This window comes from Corvus moneduloides, chromosome 28 (assembly GCF_009650955.1).
Source record: "Corvus moneduloides isolate bCorMon1 chromosome 28, bCorMon1.pri, whole genome shotgun sequence".
In the NCBI taxonomy this organism is placed as follows: domain Eukaryota; kingdom Metazoa; phylum Chordata; class Aves; order Passeriformes; family Corvidae; genus Corvus; species Corvus moneduloides.
Genome location: NC_045503.1, coordinates 3,774,928 through 3,793,203, shown reverse-complemented (window position 1 = coordinate 3,793,203; position 18,276 = coordinate 3,774,928). Strand labels below are relative to the sequence as shown.

General features: G+C 65.1%; 1 protein-coding gene across 1 annotated transcript; it reads left to right on the top strand.

Annotated features, from left to right (window-relative positions):
• Positions 1–1,007: 1,007 nt before the first annotated feature.
• On the top strand, positions 1,008–18,006 carry JAK3 (Janus kinase 3). The gene is made up of 25 exons (XM_032092422.1): positions 1,008–1,087; positions 1,768–1,863; positions 2,152–2,356; positions 3,996–4,119; positions 4,218–4,329; positions 4,663–4,808; positions 6,127–6,409; positions 6,485–6,610; positions 6,686–6,843; positions 7,020–7,131; positions 7,319–7,505; positions 7,792–7,916; positions 7,998–8,132; positions 8,214–8,298; positions 9,556–9,683; positions 12,443–12,581; positions 13,364–13,515; positions 14,114–14,264; positions 14,335–14,474; positions 14,675–14,864; positions 15,438–15,562; positions 17,054–17,226; positions 17,303–17,420; positions 17,519–17,629; positions 17,721–18,006. Exons 1-25 carry the CDS (start codon positions 1,055–1,057, stop codon positions 17,835–17,837), a joined length of 3,471 nt encoding a protein of 1,156 aa, XP_031948313.1. The 5' UTR covers positions 1,008–1,054; the 3' UTR covers positions 17,838–18,006.
• Positions 18,007–18,276: the final 270 nt, after the last annotated feature.

Below are 18,276 nucleotides of genomic sequence, written 5' to 3'. Positions count from 1 at the left end.
CCAAAGGACACGGCCGGGAGGGAGCGACCCCTCCCCAAACCGCCACAAACAAGGAGGGGCAGAGCCTCCGGCGGAGCCAAATTTATCTCCAGCCGAGAGCAAAAAACAACAAACCCGAAGGAAACCTTTACCCAGAAACGAGCAGGTTGTTTGCCGGCAGAGCGGGACAGACCGGCTGCCGAGCCCGGGGAGCCGGGCGGGGGCTGCCTGGGGGTCCCTGGGGGTCCCTGCGACGTTCTCAGAAGGCGTCGAGGGGCCGGCCGTGCCTCGGGCTGCTCCGGCGGGTGGGAGGCAGGTTCAGAGCGTCGGGGAGGGACCCTTGGCGGGGAGGATGGAGCTGTCGGAGGCCACGGCCATAACCCCTTCCCTCCCGCACGGCCCCGGTGCCGCGGAGCTCCCTGGCCCCGGCAGCGCGGCGGTGGCGGGACGGGACGGCGGCGGCTGTCGGGATACGTGGCACCGGGCGTGGGGCTGGCCCCGCTTCCTCATTCCCTGGCACAAACGCCACTTTGTCCCGCCCGGTCCCTGGTCAGGTTTGGGAATTTCCACCCCGTCACCTCAAACCCCGCGGATGAGGTTGGGCTTGGGGCAGGGGAACAGCGCTGAGGTGGGGACAGAGCTGCTGTGCGGGCTGTGTGTCCTCGGGTGTGGCACGGTCCCCTCCGAGGTGTCACCACGGGGGCACCGTCCCCATCCGAGGCATCACTGCAAGGTCACTGTCCCCTACACAGCATCACCACGAGGTCACTGTCACCTCCTCGAGGTCATCACCACGAGGTCACCGTCCCCTCCAAGATACCACCACGAGATCACCGTCCCCTCCAAGATACCACCACGAGATCACCGTCCCCTCCAGGCCATCACCATGAGGTCACTGTCCCTTACACAGCATTGCCACGAGGGCACTGTCACCTCCTCGAGGTCATCACCACGAGGTCACCGTCCCCTCCAAGATACCACCACGAGGTCACCGTCCCCTCCAGGCCATCACCATGAGGTCACTGTCCCTTTTCATGTGTCACCATGAAGGCATCGACCTCTCCCAGGTGTCACCATGGAGCGTCACCCTCTGAGCCATCACTGCCAGGTCACCATCCCCTCTAAGGTCATCCCCTCTAAGGTGTCACCATCCCCTCTAAGGTGTCACCATCCCCTCTAAGGTGTCACCACGGCGGGACCGCCCACTCTGAGACCCCTCCACCGGCCACACGAGGCTCCCTGCACTGTCCCCACCCCCCGTCCTCGAGTGGGACCCCTTCCCCTCCTCTCCGCGGGGCCGCCTCCTCGCCGAGCGGGTTGGAGCAGCTCCAGGGGATAAAACAACGAGATTCGGGTCCACATCCACCCGCGGCGACGTGCGACGCCGCACAACCCCGGGGCTGGCACACGCCCAGCCCCGCCGTGGCACCTGGGCCAGCACCCGGGCCAGCAGCCGGCACTGGGGCGCTGGGGGTGGCAGCAATGGGGTGCAGCAGGGGGGTGGCAGCACCCAGGGCAGCACCCAGCCCCTCAGCCCGGGCAGAGCATCCCCCGTCCCTGCGGTACCCACAGCGCCAGCCCCGGGGGCCGTGGGGTGCCCAGACGGGAACCCAGAGAGGTGCCCGGGTTTCCTGCCCTTCACCCTCCCCACACCCCCCTCGCTGCACCCTGCGCTGTCTCGTTTCGTCCCCCCTCCCCTGCCAGGAAGCCGCACGCCCAGGAGGCCTCGGGCAGGAAGGAAATCACCCGGGGGATTTTTTTTTTTTAATCTCTCTCCTTCGCTCGCAGCCACCTACGCACCCCGAGAACCCTGATTTTTGGCAGCGCAGCCCGCTCGGGACCCCCTCCTCAGGGTCACAGCGAGGCCCCCCCTGCACGGCAGAGGTATTGGGGGGGCTCCGGGGGTGCGGCAGGGGATGGAGCCGGGTCCTCGCTGCCCACGCCGGGAGCGCTGAGGAGGAGCGGCCGGGAGGGTGGGACAGGCTGGGAACAGGGAGGGAGGGAGGGAGGGGGGGGATATCCAACCGCGTGCCTCAGTTTCCCCTTCCTCCTCCTCCGCAAGAGGAACCGCTCCCAGGGCTGGGAGCGCTGCGGGGAGGATGATGATGAGGGAAGGGCAGGTGTGGGACAAGGGGGTCACCGCGAGGCCAATCCCTCCTTGCAGAGGCCACCATGGCCCCGCTGGGCGAGGAGACTCCGCTGATCGGGGGCCGCTCGTGCAGCCTCTCCTCGGCCGAGAGCGGCTCCCTGCAGGTGCTCCTGTACCACCGGGCGCCCACCCCGCGCAGCGGCCCCGGCAGCGCCGCCGGCACCCTGAGCTTCACCTTCGGCGAGTACACGGCCGAGGAGCTCTGCGTGCGAGCTGCCAAAGCCTGCGGTGAGCGCCGGCCTGGGCGGGGAACGGGGCCCTGGGGGTGGGGTCCTGGGTGTGGGTGTGGGGTTCTGGGTGTGGGTGTGGGGTCCTGGATGTGGGAATGGGGTCCTGGATGTGAATGTGGGGTCCTGGATGTGGGAATGGGGTCCTGGATGTGGGAATGGGGTCCTGGATGTGGGAATGGGGTTCTGGATGTGGGGTCCTGGATGTGGATGTGGGGTCCTGAATGTGGGAATGGGGTCCTGGATGTGGATGTGGGGTCCTGGATGTGGGAATGGGGTTCTGGATGTGGGGTCCTGGATGTGGATGTGGGGTCCTGGATGTGGGAATGAGGTCCTGGACGTGGATGTGGGGTCCTGGATGTGGGAATGGGGTCCTGGATGTGGGGTCCTGGATGTGGATGTGGGGTCCTGGATGTGGGAATGAGGTCCTGGATGTGGATGTGGGGTCCTGGATGTGGAATGGGGTCCTGGATGTGGGAACAAAGTCCTGCATGTGGGGTCCTGGATGTGGGAATGGGGTCCTGGATGTGAATGTGGGGTCCTGGATGTGGATTTGGGGTCCTGGCTGTGGGAATGAGGTCCTGGATGTGGGTGTGGGGTCCTGGATGTGGGAATGGGGTCCTGGATGTGGATGTGGGGTCCTGGATGTGGGAATGGGGTCCTGGATGTGGATGTGGGGTCCCGGATGTGGGAATGAGGTCCTGGATGTGGGAATGAGGTCCTGGATGTGGGGTCCTGGATGTGGATGTGGGGTCCTGGATGTCGGAATGGGATCCTGGATGTGGATGTGGGGTCCTGGATGTGGAATGGGGTCCTGGATGTGGGGTCCTGGATATGGGAATGAGGTCCTGGATGTGGGGTCCTGGATATGGGAATGAGGTCCTGGATGTGGGGTCCTGGATGTGGGTGTGGGGTCCTGGATGTGGGAATGGGGTCCTGGATGTGAATGTGGGGTCCTGGATGTGGATTTGGGGTCCTGGCTGTGGGAATGAGGTCCTGGATGTGGGTGTGGGGTCCTGGATGTGGGAATGGGGTCCTGGATGTGAATGTGGGGTCCTGGATGTGGATTTGGGGTCCTGGCTGTGGGAATGAGGTCCTGGATGTGGGTGTGGGGTCCTGGATGTGGGAATGGGGTCCTGGATGTGGATGTGGGGTCCTGGAAGTGGGTGTGGGGTCCTGGATGTGAATGTGGGGTCCTGGATGTCGGAATGGGGTCCTGGATGTGGATGTGGGGTCCTGGCTGTGGGAACAGGGTCCTGGCTGTGGGCTTGGAGTCCTGTGCTTGTCCTCAGCAGGGAATCCTGGCTGTGGGCTCTGAATCCCAGCGCTGGGCTCAGGGTCCTGTGCTCATCCTCGATGGGGAATCCTGGCTCTGGGCTCTGGATTCCAGCGCTGGGTTTGGGCTCCTGGTTCCGTCCTGCCCCTCGATGAGGGGTCCTGGCTGTGGGTTCTGAACCCCAGCTCTGGGTTTGGGGTCCAGCTGTGGGCTCAGGCTACCGGCCACGCGCTCGGGGTCCCGTGCCCATCCTTGACAGGGGATCCTGGCCGTGGGCTCGGGGTCCCAGCCCTGAGTCAAGGTCCTGTCCGAGGGCTCGGGGTCCCGTGCCCGTCCCGGTGCCAGCCCCGCTCTCCGTCCCCAGGCGTGCTGCCCGTGTGCCACCCGCTCTTCGCGCTGGCCACGGAGGACCTGAGCTGTTGGTTCCCCCCAAACCATCTGTTCACCGTGGACGAGTCCCGCAGCCAGCTCGTGGTGTACAGGATCAGGTACAGCCCCGGCCCCGCTCCCGCGAAGCTCTGCTGGCTTTTGGGGTCGTGCTCTCTGAGGGGACGCAGCGCCGAGACCCCTCTGTTGTCTCCATCAGGTTCTTCTTCCCCAACTGGTGCGGACCGGGACAGTCCCACCGCTTCCAGCTGCTGAATGACCGGGCCAGCCCTGTCCTGGACTATCCTGTCATCGATTACCTGTTCGCCCAGGTGAGCCCTGCTGGGCTGGCTCCTCTTCCTCCTCCTCCTCCTCCTCCTGCAGCGCCCACCGGTGCCCGGGGGATGTGGATCCTTTTCCCTGGCTCACCTGGAGCAGCTCGTGGCCACCCCACAGCGGGCACAAGCCACCCCAGCTGGCCGAGATGGGGTCACTGTGTCCCCTGGGGGCGACATGCCCAGGGATCAGGGCCAGGGAAGCAGCAGGAAAGCAGAGCCCGGGCAGGATGTGACTCCCGTGGGCACTGGGACACGAGGGTGACACGAGCACGGGTCGGGGGTCTCGGGAGATGGGAGACCCCCCCCTGAACCTCGTGCCCCGCCCAGTCCCGCAGTGATTTCATCGCGGGCCGCGTGGCCGTGGGGCTGAGCCTGCCCACGCAGGAGCAGTGCCTGAGCCTGGCCGTGCTGGACATGCTGCGCATCGCCAAGGAGGAGCAGCACAGCCCCGGCCAGGTCTGCAGCCACGTCAGGTGAGCGGGGGCTGGGGGGCACCGAGTGGCACTCACGGGACAGCCCGGCATGGCTGGGAACAGCCTGGCAGCCACTGGACAGTGCGACATCCCTGGGGGTCGGGCTTGTACCCCTGGGGACAGCCTGGCACCCCTGGGGACAGCCTGGTGTCCATTGGGACAACTTGACACCCCTGGGGACAGCCTGGCACCCCTGGGGACAGCCTGGTGTCCATTGGGACAACTTGACACCCCTGGGGACAGCCTGGCACCCCTGGGGACACCCCGACACCCTCAGGGACACCCTGGCACCCCTGGGGACACCCCTGGCACCCCTGGGGACACCCCGACACCCTCAGGGACACCCCGACACCCTCAGGGACACCCTGGCACCCCTGGGGGCATCCTGGCACCCCTGGGGACATCCCGCGACACCCTCAGGGACACCCTCGGGACACCCTGGGGAACACCTGGCACCCCTGGGGACACCCCTGGCACCCCTGGGGAACACCTGGCACCCCTGAGGACAACCTGGTGTCCATTGGGACGGCCCGACACCCCTGGGGACACCCCAACACCCTCGGGGAAACCCCGGCACCCCTGGGGACATCCCGACACCCCTGGGGACATCCTGGCACCCCTGGGGACATCCCGACACCTCTGGGGAACACTTGACACCCCTGGGAACATCCCGGCACCCCTGGGGACATCCCGGCACCCCTGGGGACATCCCGGCACCCTCGGGGACACCCCGACACCCTCAGGGACACCCTGGCACCCCTGGGGACACCCTGGCACCCTCGGGGACACCCCGACACCCTCGGGGACACTCCGACACCCTCAGGGACACCTCGACACCCCATGGGACATCCCGGCACCCCTGGGGACCCCGCGACACCCTCAGGGACACCCTCGGGACACCCTGGGGAACACCTGGCACCCCTGAGGACAACCTGGTGTCCATTGGGACGGCCCGACACCCCTGGGGACACCCCAACACCCTCGGGGAAACCCCGGCACCCCTGGGGACATCCCGACACCCTCGGGGAGACCCTGGCACCCCTGGGGACATCCCGACACCCTCGGGGACACCCCGGCACCCCTGGGGACATCCCGACACCCTCGGGGACACCCCGACACCCTCAGGGACACCCTGTCACCCCTGGGGACACCCCAACACCCTCGGGGACACCCCGACACCCTCAGGGACATCCTGGCACCCCTGGGGACCCCGCGACACCCTCGGGACACCCTGGGGAACACTTGGCACCCCTGGGAACACCCCTGGCACCCCTGGGGACACCCCGACACCCTCGGGGACACCTCGGCATCCCCGCAGCTACAAGTCGTGCCTGCCGGCGCCGCTGCGGAGGCAGATCCAGCAGCACAACTTCCTGACCCGCCAGCGCCTCCGCCGCCGCTTCGGCAAATCCCTGCGGCGCCTCGGGGGCTGCCACGCGGACGGGCCGCACCTCAAGCTCAAGTACCTGCTGGACCTCGAGCGGCTCCAGCGCCGCTGCACCGAGGAGATTTTCCACGTGCGCTCCCCCGGTTCGGCCGCGGCCGTCGCCATCCACGTGTCCGGAGAGAGCGGCGTGTCCTGGAGCTGCGGCGGTTCCGAGGTGCTGGAGGTGGCTGGGAGCGGTGCGGGGAGCTGGGTGACGGCGTTGTCACCCCCTCCCGCTGTCCCCTCGCAGAGCCGCCAGCACTTCTGCGACTTCCCCGACATCGCCGACATCAGCATCAAGCAGGCGGCGAGCCGCGACGGCGGCCCCGTGGAGAACCGGCTGGTCACCCTCACCAAGGCGGACAACCGGGTGTTGGTGAGCTCGAGAAGGGTTTGGGGAGGCCCCCGGGGGGCTCGGGGGGACAGCGGGATGACCCCAAGCCTGGCACAGGAGGTGGAGTTCCCCACGCTGCGCGAGGCTCGGTCCTTCGTGGCGCTGCTCGATGGCTACTACCGGCTGACGGTGGATGCCCAGCACTACTTCTGCAGGGAGGTGGCCCCTCCGCGGCTGCTGGAGGACCTGGAAAATCAGTGCCACGGGCCCATCAGGTGGGTACCGGCACCCCCTGAGCACCCCCGAGCCGGAGGGGAGGTGGGAAGGGAGGGCACGGAACCACCCCCGGCACGGCCGGGTCCCCATCCCGCTCCCTGGGCACCCTGGGGTGGGCACAGGGGGTCCCCGCGGTGTCCCCGAGGGGGACCACGGCCATCCCTGCCCTTGGCAGCGCCGAGTTCGCCGTGAACAAGCTGGAGGCGGCCGGGGGTGCCCCGGGGCTGTTCCTGTTGCGCCGCAGCCCCCAGGACTTCGACAGCTACCTGCTGACCGTGTGCGTCCAGGTGAGACCCCGGGGGAGGGTTTGGGGCGGCCGGGATCGCTCGGGGCCCCGGCACCGGGAGGGAAACCCAGCCGGGGACGGTGCCACGGGGACGGTGCCACGGGGACGGTGCCACGCGCGGCGTCCCTTTGGGGCAGGAGGGGTTTGGGGGGGTCCCGGGGGTGCTGATCCCGGTGGTTCCCCCGCAGACCCGATCCGGCCGGGATTACAAGCGGTGCCAGATCCGCCGGGATGAGGACGGGCACTTGTGGCTGTCGGGGGTGGCGCGGAGGTTCTGCAGCCTGCGGGAGCTGCTGGGCACCTACGGGCGCCGGGGGCTGCAGGCCGAGGGGGCCCAAATGCGCCTGGAGGTCGCCTGTCCCCCCCGGCCCAAAGGTGACACCGGAGGGGGGGGTGCAGTGAGGTCATAGAGCGGCTGTGATGTCACAGAGGAGCTGTGATGTCACAGAGCGGCTGTGATGTCACAGAGTGGCTGTGATGTCACAGAGGGGCTGTGAAGTCACAGAGCGGCTGTGATTTCACAGAGCGGCTGTGATGTCACAGAGGGGCTGTGACGTCACAGAGGGGCTGTGACGTCACAGAGGGGCTGTATGAGGTCACCGGGTGGGGGGTCCCCTTCCCCAGCCCCCCCCTCACGCCCTCCTTCCCCTCCCCCCCCCAGAGAAGTCCAACCTGCTGATCGTTCGGAGCGGTGTCCCCTGTCCCCCCGGCTCCCCTCCCGTCCCCCGGTGCCGCAGCCTCCACCAGATGATGTTCCACAAGATCGACCCCCAGAGCCTGACACGGGTACGGGGCGGGTGGGAGCGGGGCCATGGGGGTGGCACAGGGGGGACAGGGACCCCCTGGCGATGTCCCCGTGTCCCCCAGGGCGAGAGCCTGGGCCAGGGCTCCTTCACGCAGATCTACAAAGGCGTCAAACGGGACCAGGATGAGGAGGACGGACCCCGGCAGACCCCGGTGGTGCTCAAGGTCATGGACAGCAGCCACCGCAACTGCCTGGAGGTGAGGGGGTGGCAGTGCCACCTCCAGGATGTCACCTGGGGGGCCCTAAGGCGCGCCCTGAGCCGCTTGTCCCTGTCGCAGTCCTTCCTGGAGGCCGCCAGCACCATGAGCCAGCTCTCCCACAAGCACCTGGTGCTGCTGCACGGCGTCAGCCTCGGCAAGGACAGTGAGTGTCCGGCGGGGCCGCGGCCACGGGGCCACCTGGGCACCTCCTGACCCCTTTGTGGGCACCCTCTGACTCCTTTGTGGACACCTCCTGACCCCTTTGTGGGCACCTCCTGACCCCTTTGTGGGCACCCTCTGACCCCTTTGTGGGCACCCTCTGACCCCTTTGTGGGCACCTCCTGACCCCTTTGTGGGCACCCTCTGACCCCTTTGTGGGCACCTCCTGACCCCTTTGTGGGCACCCTCTGACCCCTTTGTGGGCACCCTCGGACCCCTTTGTGGGCACCTCCTGACCCCTTTGTGTGCACCCTCTGACCCCTTTGTGGGCACCCTCTGACCCCTTTGTGGGCACCCTCTGACTCCTTTGTGGGCACCCTCTGACCCCTTTGTGGGCACCTCCTGACCCCTTTGTGGGCACCCTCTGACCCCTTTGTGGGCACCCTCTGACCCCTTTGTGGGCACCTCCTGACCCCTTTGTGGGCACCCTCTGACCCCTTTGTGGGCACCTCCTGACCCCTTTGTGGGCACCTCCTGACCCCTTTGTGGGCACCCTCGGACCCCTTTGTGGGCACCTCCTGACCCCTTTGTGTGCACCCTCTGACCCCTTTGTGGGCACCTCCTCACCCCTTTGTGGGCACCTCCTGACCCCTTTGTGGACACCTCCTGACCCCTTTGTGGGCACCTCCTGACCCCTTTGTGGGCACCTCCTGACCCCTTTGTGGGCACCCTCGGACCCCTTTGTGGACACCTCCTGACCCCTTTGTGGGCACCCTCGGACCCCTTTGTGGGCACCTCCTGACCCCTTTGTGGGCACCCTCTGACTCCTTTGTGGGCACCCTCTGACTCCTTTGTGGGCACCTCCTGACCCCTTTGTGGGCACCCTCTGACTCCTTTGTGTGCACCTCCTGACCCCTTTGTGGGCACCCTCTGACTCCTTTGTGGGCACCCTCTGACCCCTTTGTGGGCACCTCCTGACCCCTTTGTGTGCACCCTCTGACCCCTTTGTGGGCACCTCCTCACCCCTTTGTGGGCACCCTCTGACCCCTTTGTGGACACCTCCTGACCCCTTTGTGGGCACCTCCTGACCCCTTTGTGGGCACCCTCGGACCCCTTTGTGGGCACCTCCTGACCCCTTTGTGTGCACCCTCTGACCCCTTTGTGGGCACCTCCTCACCCCTTTGTGGGCACCTCCTGACCCCTTTGTGGACACCTCCTGACCCCTTTGTGGGCACCTCCTGACCCCTTTGTGGCCCCGCAGGTGTGATGGTGCAGGAGCACGTCCGGCATGGGCCGCTGGACCTGTACCTGCGCAAGCACCACGGCGCGGTGACCACCGGCTGGAAGCTGACGGTGGCCAAGCAGTTGGCCTACGCCCTCAACTACCTGGTGAGCCCATCCCGGTGTCCGGCAGCTCCCCCCCGGCCACGTTCCGTGTTCTTCCCGTGTCCTTATCCCAGGGATCCCTGGAATCCATATCCCCTGGGGGTCCTGCAGCTCTGCATCCCCGCCCTGCAGGCTCAGCGCATGCACGGCTGCCATGAGTCCGTGGCCATGGATCGCACAGATCCGTACCCCGTGGATCCCACGGATCCGTACCCCGTGGATCCTGTGGATCCCACACATCCGTACCCTGTGGATCCCACAGATCCTTACCCCGTGGATCCCATGGATCCGTACCCTGTGGATCCCACAGATCCTTACCCCGTGGATCCCAAAGATCTGTACTCCATGGATCTCACACATCCGTACCCCATGGATCCCACACATCCGTGCCCCGTGGATCCCACAGATCCATACCCCGTGGATCCCATGGATCCCACACATCCGTACCCCGTGGATCTCACAGATCTGTACTCCATGGATCTCACACATCCGTACCCCATGGATCCCACAGATCCATACCCTGTGGATCCCACAGATCCATACCCCATGGATCCCACAGATCCGTACCCTGTGGATCCCACAGATCCATACCCCATGGATCCCACAGATCTGTACCCCATGGATCCCACAGATCCGTACCCCATGGATCCCACGCATCTGTACCCCGTGGATCCCGCGCACCCGTACCCCGTGGATCCCATGGATCCCACAGATCCGTACCCCATGGATCCCACACATCCGTACTCCATGGATCGCATAGATCCCACAGATCCATACCCCATGGATCCTGCACATCCATATCCCGTGGATCCCATGGATCCCAAACATCCATACCCTGTGGATCCCACGGATCCCAAACATCCATACCCTGTGGATCCCATGGATCCCGCACATCCATATCCCATGGATCCCACACAGCTGTACCCCGTGGATCCCACACTTCCATATCCCGTGGATCCCGATCCATCCATATCCCATGGATCCCACACTTCCATATCCCATGGACCCCTCCTCACCACCTATGTCCCATGGCTCCCCTATGTCCCACAGATCCCGTGACTCTCAGGCATCCATATCCCACATCTCCCACACATCCATACCCCATGGATCCCGTGGATCCCACACATCCATATCCCACATCTCCCACACATCCATACCCCATGGATCCCATGGATCCCACACTTCCATATCCCACATCTCCCACACATCCATATCCCATGGATCCCATGGATCCCACACATCCATATCCCACATCTCCCACACATCCATATCCCATGGATCCCGTGGATCCCACACATCCATATCCCACACCTCCCACACATCCATATCCCACACCTCCCACACATCCATATCCCATGGATCCCATGGATCCCACACATCCATATCCCACACCTCCCACACATCCATATCCCATGGATCCCATGGATCCCACACATCCATATCCCACATCTCCCGCACATCCATACCCCATGGATCCCATGGATCCCACACATCCATATCCCATGGATCCCACACATCCATATCCCATGGATCCCACACATCCATATCCCACACCTCCCACACATCCATATCCCATGGATCCCATGGATCCCACACATCCATATCCCACACCTCCCACACATCCATATCCCATGGATCCCATGGATCCCACACTTCCATATCCCATCGATCCCGTGGATCCCACACATCCATATCCCACATCTCCCACACATCCATACCCCATGGATCCCATGGATCCCACACATCCATATCCCACATCTCCCACACATCCATATCCCATGGATCCCGTGGATCCCACCCATCCATATCCCACATCTCCCGCACATCCATACCCCATGGATCCCGTGGATCCCACACATCCATATCCCACATCTCCCACACATCCATATCCCATGGATCCCGTGGATCCCACCCATCCATATCCCACATCTCCCGCACATCCATACCCCATGGATCCCATGGATCCCACACATCCATATCCCATGGATCCCACACATCCATATCCCATGGATCCCACACATCCATATCCCACACCTCCCACACATCCATATCCCATGGATCCCATGGATCCCACACATCCATATCCCATCGATCCCGTGGATCCCACACATCCATATCCCACATCTCCCACACATCCATATCCCATGGATCCCATGGATCCCACACATCCATATCCCACATCTCCCACACATCCATATCCCATGGATCCCATGGATCCCACACTTCCATATCCCACACCTCCCACACATCCATATCCCATGGATCCCATGGATCCCACACATCCATATCCCACACCTCCCACACATCCATATCCCATGGATCCCATGGATCCCACACATCCATATCCCATGGATCCCACACATCCATATCCCACACCTCCCACACATCCATATCCCATGGATCCCATGGATCCCACACATCCATATCCCACATCTCCCACACATCCATATCCCATGGATCCCATGGATCCCACACATCCATATCCCACACCTCCCACACATCCATATCCCATAGATCCCATGGATCCCACACATCCATATCCCATGGATCCCACACATCCATATCCCACATCTCCCGCACATCCATACCGCATGGATCCCATGGATCCCACACATCCATATCCCATGGATCCCATGGATCCGCACCCCACAGCTCCCGATCCATCCACGTCCCACGGCTCCCACCCATCCCTGGTGCTCCCCCAGCCCATCCCAGTGCACGGGGCCACCCTGAGGGTCCCGATCCCTCTCCCGCCCATCCAGGAGGACAAGAAGATCCCACACGGGAACGTCTCCGCTAAGAAGGTGCTGCTGGCACGGGAGGGGGACACGGCCGGGGGGAGCCCCCCGTTCATCAAACTCAACGACCCCGGGGTCAGCGTCACCGTCCTGGCCCGGGACAGTGAGTGAGGGGGTCCTGGGAGGTCCTGGGGGGTCCTGGGGGTGCTGGGGGTGCTGGGTTTGGGGTTCTGGCTTTGGCTATAGGGTCCTGTGTTCATCCTCGATGGGGGACCCTGGCTCTGGGCTCTGGATTCCAGCTCTGGGTTTGGGCTCCTGGTTCTGTGCTGCCCCTAAAAGCGGGGTCCTGGCTGTGGGTTCTGAATCCCAGCTGTGGGTTTGGGGTCCAGCTGTGGGTTTGGGCTCCTGGCTCTGGGTTTGGGCTCCTGGCCCTGGGTTTGGGTTCCTGGCCCTGGGTTTGGGCTCCTGGCTCTGGGTTTGGGCTCCTGGCTCTGGGTTTGGGCTCCTGGCTCTGGGTTTGGGCTCCTGGCCCTGGATTTGGGCTCCTGGCTCTGGGTTTGGGTTCCTGGCTCTGGGTTTGGGCTCCTGGCTCTGGGTTTGGGTTCCTGGCTCTGGGTTTGGGTTCCTGGCTCTGGGTTTGGGCTCCTGGCTCTGGGTTTGGGTTCCTGGCTCTGGGTTTGGGTTCCTGGCTCTGGGTTTGGGCTCCTGGCTCTGGGTTTGGGTTCCTGGCTCTGGGTTTGGGTTCCTGGCTCTGGGCTTGGAGTTCTGTGCTCATCCTCAAAGCGGGGTCCTGGCTGTGGGCTCTGAACCCCCTTCATCAAACTCAACGACCCCGGGGTCAGCGCCACCATCCTGGCCCGGGACAGTGAGTGTGGGGGTCCCACGGGGGGGTCCTGAGGGTGCTGGGCCCCCCGTGGGTGCTGAGTGGGGCCGGGTCCCCCCCAGTGCTGGTGGAGCGGATCCCGTGGGTGGCCCCCGAGTGCGTCAGCGATCCCGGGAGCCTGGCGCTGCCGGCCGACAAGTGGGGCTTCGGAGCCACCCTCTGGGAGATCTTCAGCGGGGGGAACATGCCCCTGAGCCTGCTGGAGCCCCAGAGGGTGAGGCTGCCCCATCCCACTGGATCCCGATCCTCCTGTTCCATCCTGCTGGATCCCAATCCTCCTCCATCCCACTGTATCCCAACCCTCCGGGATACATACCCTTCCCGCTGTATCCTAGCCCTTCGTCCCTGCCCGATTCCATCCTGATCCTCCTATCCCAGCCCTCCTGCCCTGTTCTGCTGCATCCTGACCCTCCAGCCCCATCCTGACCCTCTTGTCCCATCCCACTGTATCCCAACCCTCCTGTCCCTTCCCGCTGTATCCCAGCCCTTCTTCCCTTCCCATACTCCATCCCGATCCTCCCATCCCATCCCAACCCTCCTGCTCCATCCCGCTGCATCTTGATCCTGCTGCCCCATCCCACTGCATCCCATCCCTCTTGTCCCTTCCCACTGTATCCCAGCCCTTCTTCCCTGCCCAGTCCCATCCCATCCCATCCCATCCCGTCCCATCCCATCCCATCCCATCCCATCCCATCCCATCCCATCCCTCCTGCCCTACCCTGCTGCTCCCAGACCCCGCTCTTTTCCCCAGCCTGGAGCCATTCAGGGGCTCTTTGGGGGTCCCACATCCCACGATTCCCCCTCTCCCGCAGAAGCTGGAATTCTACCAGAGCCACCAGCAGCTCCCAGCTCCCAAGTGGCCGGAGCTGGCCACGCTCGTGGCCCAGTGCATGGAATACGAGCCCCAGCGCCGGCCCTGCTTCCGCGCCCTCATCCGTGACCTCAACAGCCTCATCACCTCCGGTGGGCACCGGGACGGGCTGGGGGGACACAGGGGGGACCCCACAGTGGCCTCACCGCCCTCCTGCCCCAGACTACGAGCTGCTCTCCGACCTGTCCCCCACGGATGTGACGCTCCGGGATGGCTTCTGGGGCCACGATTCCCTCGCCATGAGCCAGGATCCCGAGCTCTTCCAGGAGCGGCACCTCAAGTACATCTCGCTGCTGGGCAAGGTGGGGGCACAGGAAGGACCCCAAACCCCAAAATTCAGCTCAGCCGCTCTTCCCTTCCCTGATTTGGGGTGCAGGACACCCTGGCTGTGCTGAGAAACAAATCCTGAGATTCCTCCACCATGCGTGGGATTTTGGGAGGGATGAGGCACTGGGAATGTTGAGGGGCACCCCAATATCCAGCCCCGGTTCCCCACATCCAGGGGAATTTTGGGAGCGTGGAGCTGTGCCGCTATGACCCCCTGGGCGACAGCACGGGCGAGCTGGTGGCGGTGAAGAAGCTGCAGCAGGATTCAGCCAAGGAAATTCGGGATTTCGAGCGGGAGATCCAAATCCTGCACTCGCTGCAGCACGACTTCATCGTCCAGTACCGGGGGGTTTGCTACAGCCGGGGTGAGCCGGGAACGGGCCAGGGAATGGGGCAGGGGATGGACAGGGAATGGGGCACAGAATGGGGCAGGGAGAGGGGCAGGGAGAGAGGCAGGGAATGGGGCAGGGAATGGGGCAGGGAATGGGGCAGGGAGAGGGGCAGGGAGAGGGGCAGGGAGAGGGGCAGGGAATGGGGCAGGGAATGGGGCAGGGAGAGGGGCAGGGAGAGGGGCAGGGAATGGGGCCGGGAATGGGCAGGGGATGGGGCAGGGAATGGGGCACGGAATGGGCAGGGAATGGGGCAGGGGATGGGGCAGGGAATGGGCACGGAATGGGCAGGGGATGGGCAGGGAATGGGGTAGGGAATGGGGCAGGGAATGGGCAGGGAATGAGCAGGGAATGGGCAGGGAATGGGGCAGGGGATGGGGCACGGAATGGGGCAGGGGAATGGGGTACGGAATGAGCAGGGAATGGGCAGGGAATGGGGCAGGGAATGGGGCAGGGAACGGGGCAGGGAACGGGGCACGGAACGGGGCAGGGAGCGCGCAGGGATCGCCGATCCTATCCCGGCCATGGCGGTGATGGATTTGGCCCCAGGAATGCGCGGGCTGCGGCTGGTGATGGAATTCCTGCCCAACGGCTGCCTGCGGGATTACCTGCAGAAGAACCAGCCCCGCCTGGAGCACTGCACGCTGCTCCTCTACGCCTGGCAGATCTGCAAGGTGGGACCAGGGCGGGCACGGGCAGAACGGGCACCCTGCGGTCCCGGGATGGGGCTGGAACGGTGCCAGGGGTCAGCCAAGGGTCCTGGTGCAGCCCCTGGGGACGCTGCTGGGTCCTGGCCCTGCCAGCAGCTGCATCCTGGCTGGAGCAATGCCACGGCACACCCAAGGGTCATTTGTCCAGCCGGGATGAGCCCCCAGGGGTGCTCAGCCAAGGGTCATTTGTCCAGCCGGGACGAGCCCCCAGGGGTGCTCAGCCACGGGTCATTTGTCCAGCCAGGATCATCCAGCCCCTGGGGACGCTGCTGGCTCCTGGCCCTGCCGGCTGGAGCAATGCCATGGCTCAGCCAAGGGTCATTTGTCCAGCCGGGATCCGGTCCCACCCCTGGGGACGCTGCTGGATCCTGCCCCTGCCAGCAGCTGCATCCCAGCTGGAATAATGCCATGGCCCACCCAAGGGTCATTTGTCCAGCCGGGATGAACCCCCAGGGGCGCTCACCCAGGAGGTTGTGGTCCAGCCAGGATCATCCAGCCCCTGGGGATGCTGCTGGGTCCTGGCCCTGCCAGCAGCTGCATCCTGGCTGGAGCAACGGCACGGCTCACCCAAGGGTCATTTGTCCAGCCGGGATGAGCCCCCAGGGGTGCTCAGCCAAGGGTCATTTGTCCAGCCGGGACGAGCCCCCAGGGGTGCTCAGCCAAGGGTCATTTGTCCAGCCAGGATCATCCAGCCCCTGGGGACGCTGCTGGCTCCTGGCCCTGCCGGCTGGAGCAATGCCATGGCTCACCCAAGGGTCATTTGTCCAGCCGGGACGAGCCCCCAGGGGTGCTCAGCCAAGGGTCATTTGTCCAGCCGGGACGAGCCCCCAGGGGTGCTCAGCCACGGGTCATTTGTCCAGCCGGGATCCGGTCCCACCCCTGGGGACGCTGCTGGATCCTGGCCCTGCCGGCTGGAGCCATGCCATGGCTCAGCCAAGGGTCATTTGTCCAGCCGGGATCCGGTCCCACCCCTGGGGACGCTGCTGGATCCTGCCCCTGCCAGCAGCTGCATCCCAGCTGGAATAATGCCATGGCTCAGCCAAGGGTCATTTGTCCAGCCGGGATGAACCCCCAGGGGCGCTCACCCAGGAGGTTGTGGTCCAGCCAGGATCATCCAGCCCCTGGGGATGCTGCTGGGTCCTGGCCCTGCCAGCAGCTGCATCCTGGCTGGAGCAACGGCACGGCTCACCCAAGGGTCATTTGTCCAGCCGGGATGAGCCCCCAGGGGTGCTCACCCACGGGTCATTTGTCCAGCCGGGATCCGGTCCCACCCCTGGGGATGCTCCTGGATCCTGCCCCTGCCAGCAGCTGCATCCCGGCCGGGGCAATCCCACCCTCACCCGGCGGGCCGCGATCCAGCCGGGCTGAGCCGCCAGGGCCGCTCCTCCCGGGGGTTCTCCAGCCCCGGGGACGCTGCCGTGTCCCCGCTGCCCTCGAGCAGCCGCCTCCCGGCAGGGCATGGAGTACCTGGGGGCGCAGCGCTGCGTGCACCGGGACCTGGCGAGCAGGAACATCCTGGTGGAGAGCGACAGCCACGTCAAGATCGGCGACTTCGGGCTGGCCAAGCTGCTGCCGCAGGACAAGGATTACTACGTGGTGCGGGAGCCCGGACAGAGCCCCGTTTTTTGGTGAGGGGAGGACACACGGGGGGAGCGCTGGAATTCCAGCGGGATCCGGAGCTCAGTATCCCGCTTTTCCCGGCAGGTACGCGCCGGAATCCCTGGCTGACAACATTTTCTCCTGCGCCTCCGACACCTGGAGCTTCGGGGTGCTGCTCTACGAGCTCTTCACCTACAGCTCCAAGAGCAAGAGCCCCTCGGAGGTGGGATTTCCCCTGGATGCGGGGATCATTCCCTTTGGGACCACCTCCCCCCCCCCCTCCACCCCCTTGACGCTCACGGATGTGCCCCGTGCCCGCAGGAATTCCTGCGGATGATGGGCACCGGGAAGCCGGCGCAGATCATCTGTCACCTGCTGGAGCTCCTCAAGGACAACCGGCGACTCCCGGCCCCCGCCGGCTGCCCCGCGGAGGTGACACCGCTGCCCCGGGGCTGGTGGCAGGGGGGTCCCCGGGGTCGCCCCGCTCCTCCCCTGATGGCCTCGCTGTGTCCCTTGTCGCCAGGTGTACGCGCTGATGATGAGCTGCTGGGCCTTCGCCCCCAGCGCCAGGCCCACTTTCGGGCAGCTGGCCCCCAAAATCGAGGCGCTGCGGGATGGGAGGAGCAAAACGCGGGGGTAGCGGCCCCCCCCCGAATCCCGCCGGGATCCCCAATCCAGGATGACGCTTCCCTGGGCTTTGAGGGGCGCAGCGTGGGGGGGACACGGCCCACGCCCCCTTTTCCCACAGCACAAACCCCCCCTCCCCCAAATCCCTTCGGCTTTCCCCCCCTTTTTTCCCTCCTTTCCCCCCCTTTTTTCCCTCCTTCCCCCCCCCCCCCCCCCCCCCCATCCCCCATGGCAGAATTCAGCCTTATTTTATTAAAGTTTGGTACATTTTCCTGCTGGGATGAGGCGAGGGGGGACACGTGGGGACGGGAGGGGAGCGGGATTGAGCACCTGGAATTCCCAGACCCTCGGAATCCACACCCAGAGCAGGGAACGGCCTCATTCCCTGGGGAACCAGACCCTGCAGCTGCCGGCACGGGGAAGGGAGCGGGATTGGGATTTGCAACCGGTTA

What these genes read in the sequence shown, in the direction of transcription:
- JAK3 (XM_032092422.1), top strand. Translation starts at nt 1,055, where the DNA reads ATGGAGCGTCACCCTCTGAGCCATCACTGCCAG. An exon ending in GCGAGCTGCCAAAGCCTGCG is followed by an intron (nt 2,357 to 3,995) that starts GTGAGCGCCGGC and finishes CTCCGTCCCCAG; the next exon opens with GCGTGCTGCCCGTGTGCCAC. An exon ending in CTGTCCCCCCCGGCCCAAAG is followed by an intron (nt 7,506 to 7,791) that starts GTGACACCGGAG and finishes TCCCCCCCCCAG; the next exon opens with AGAAGTCCAACCTGCTGATC.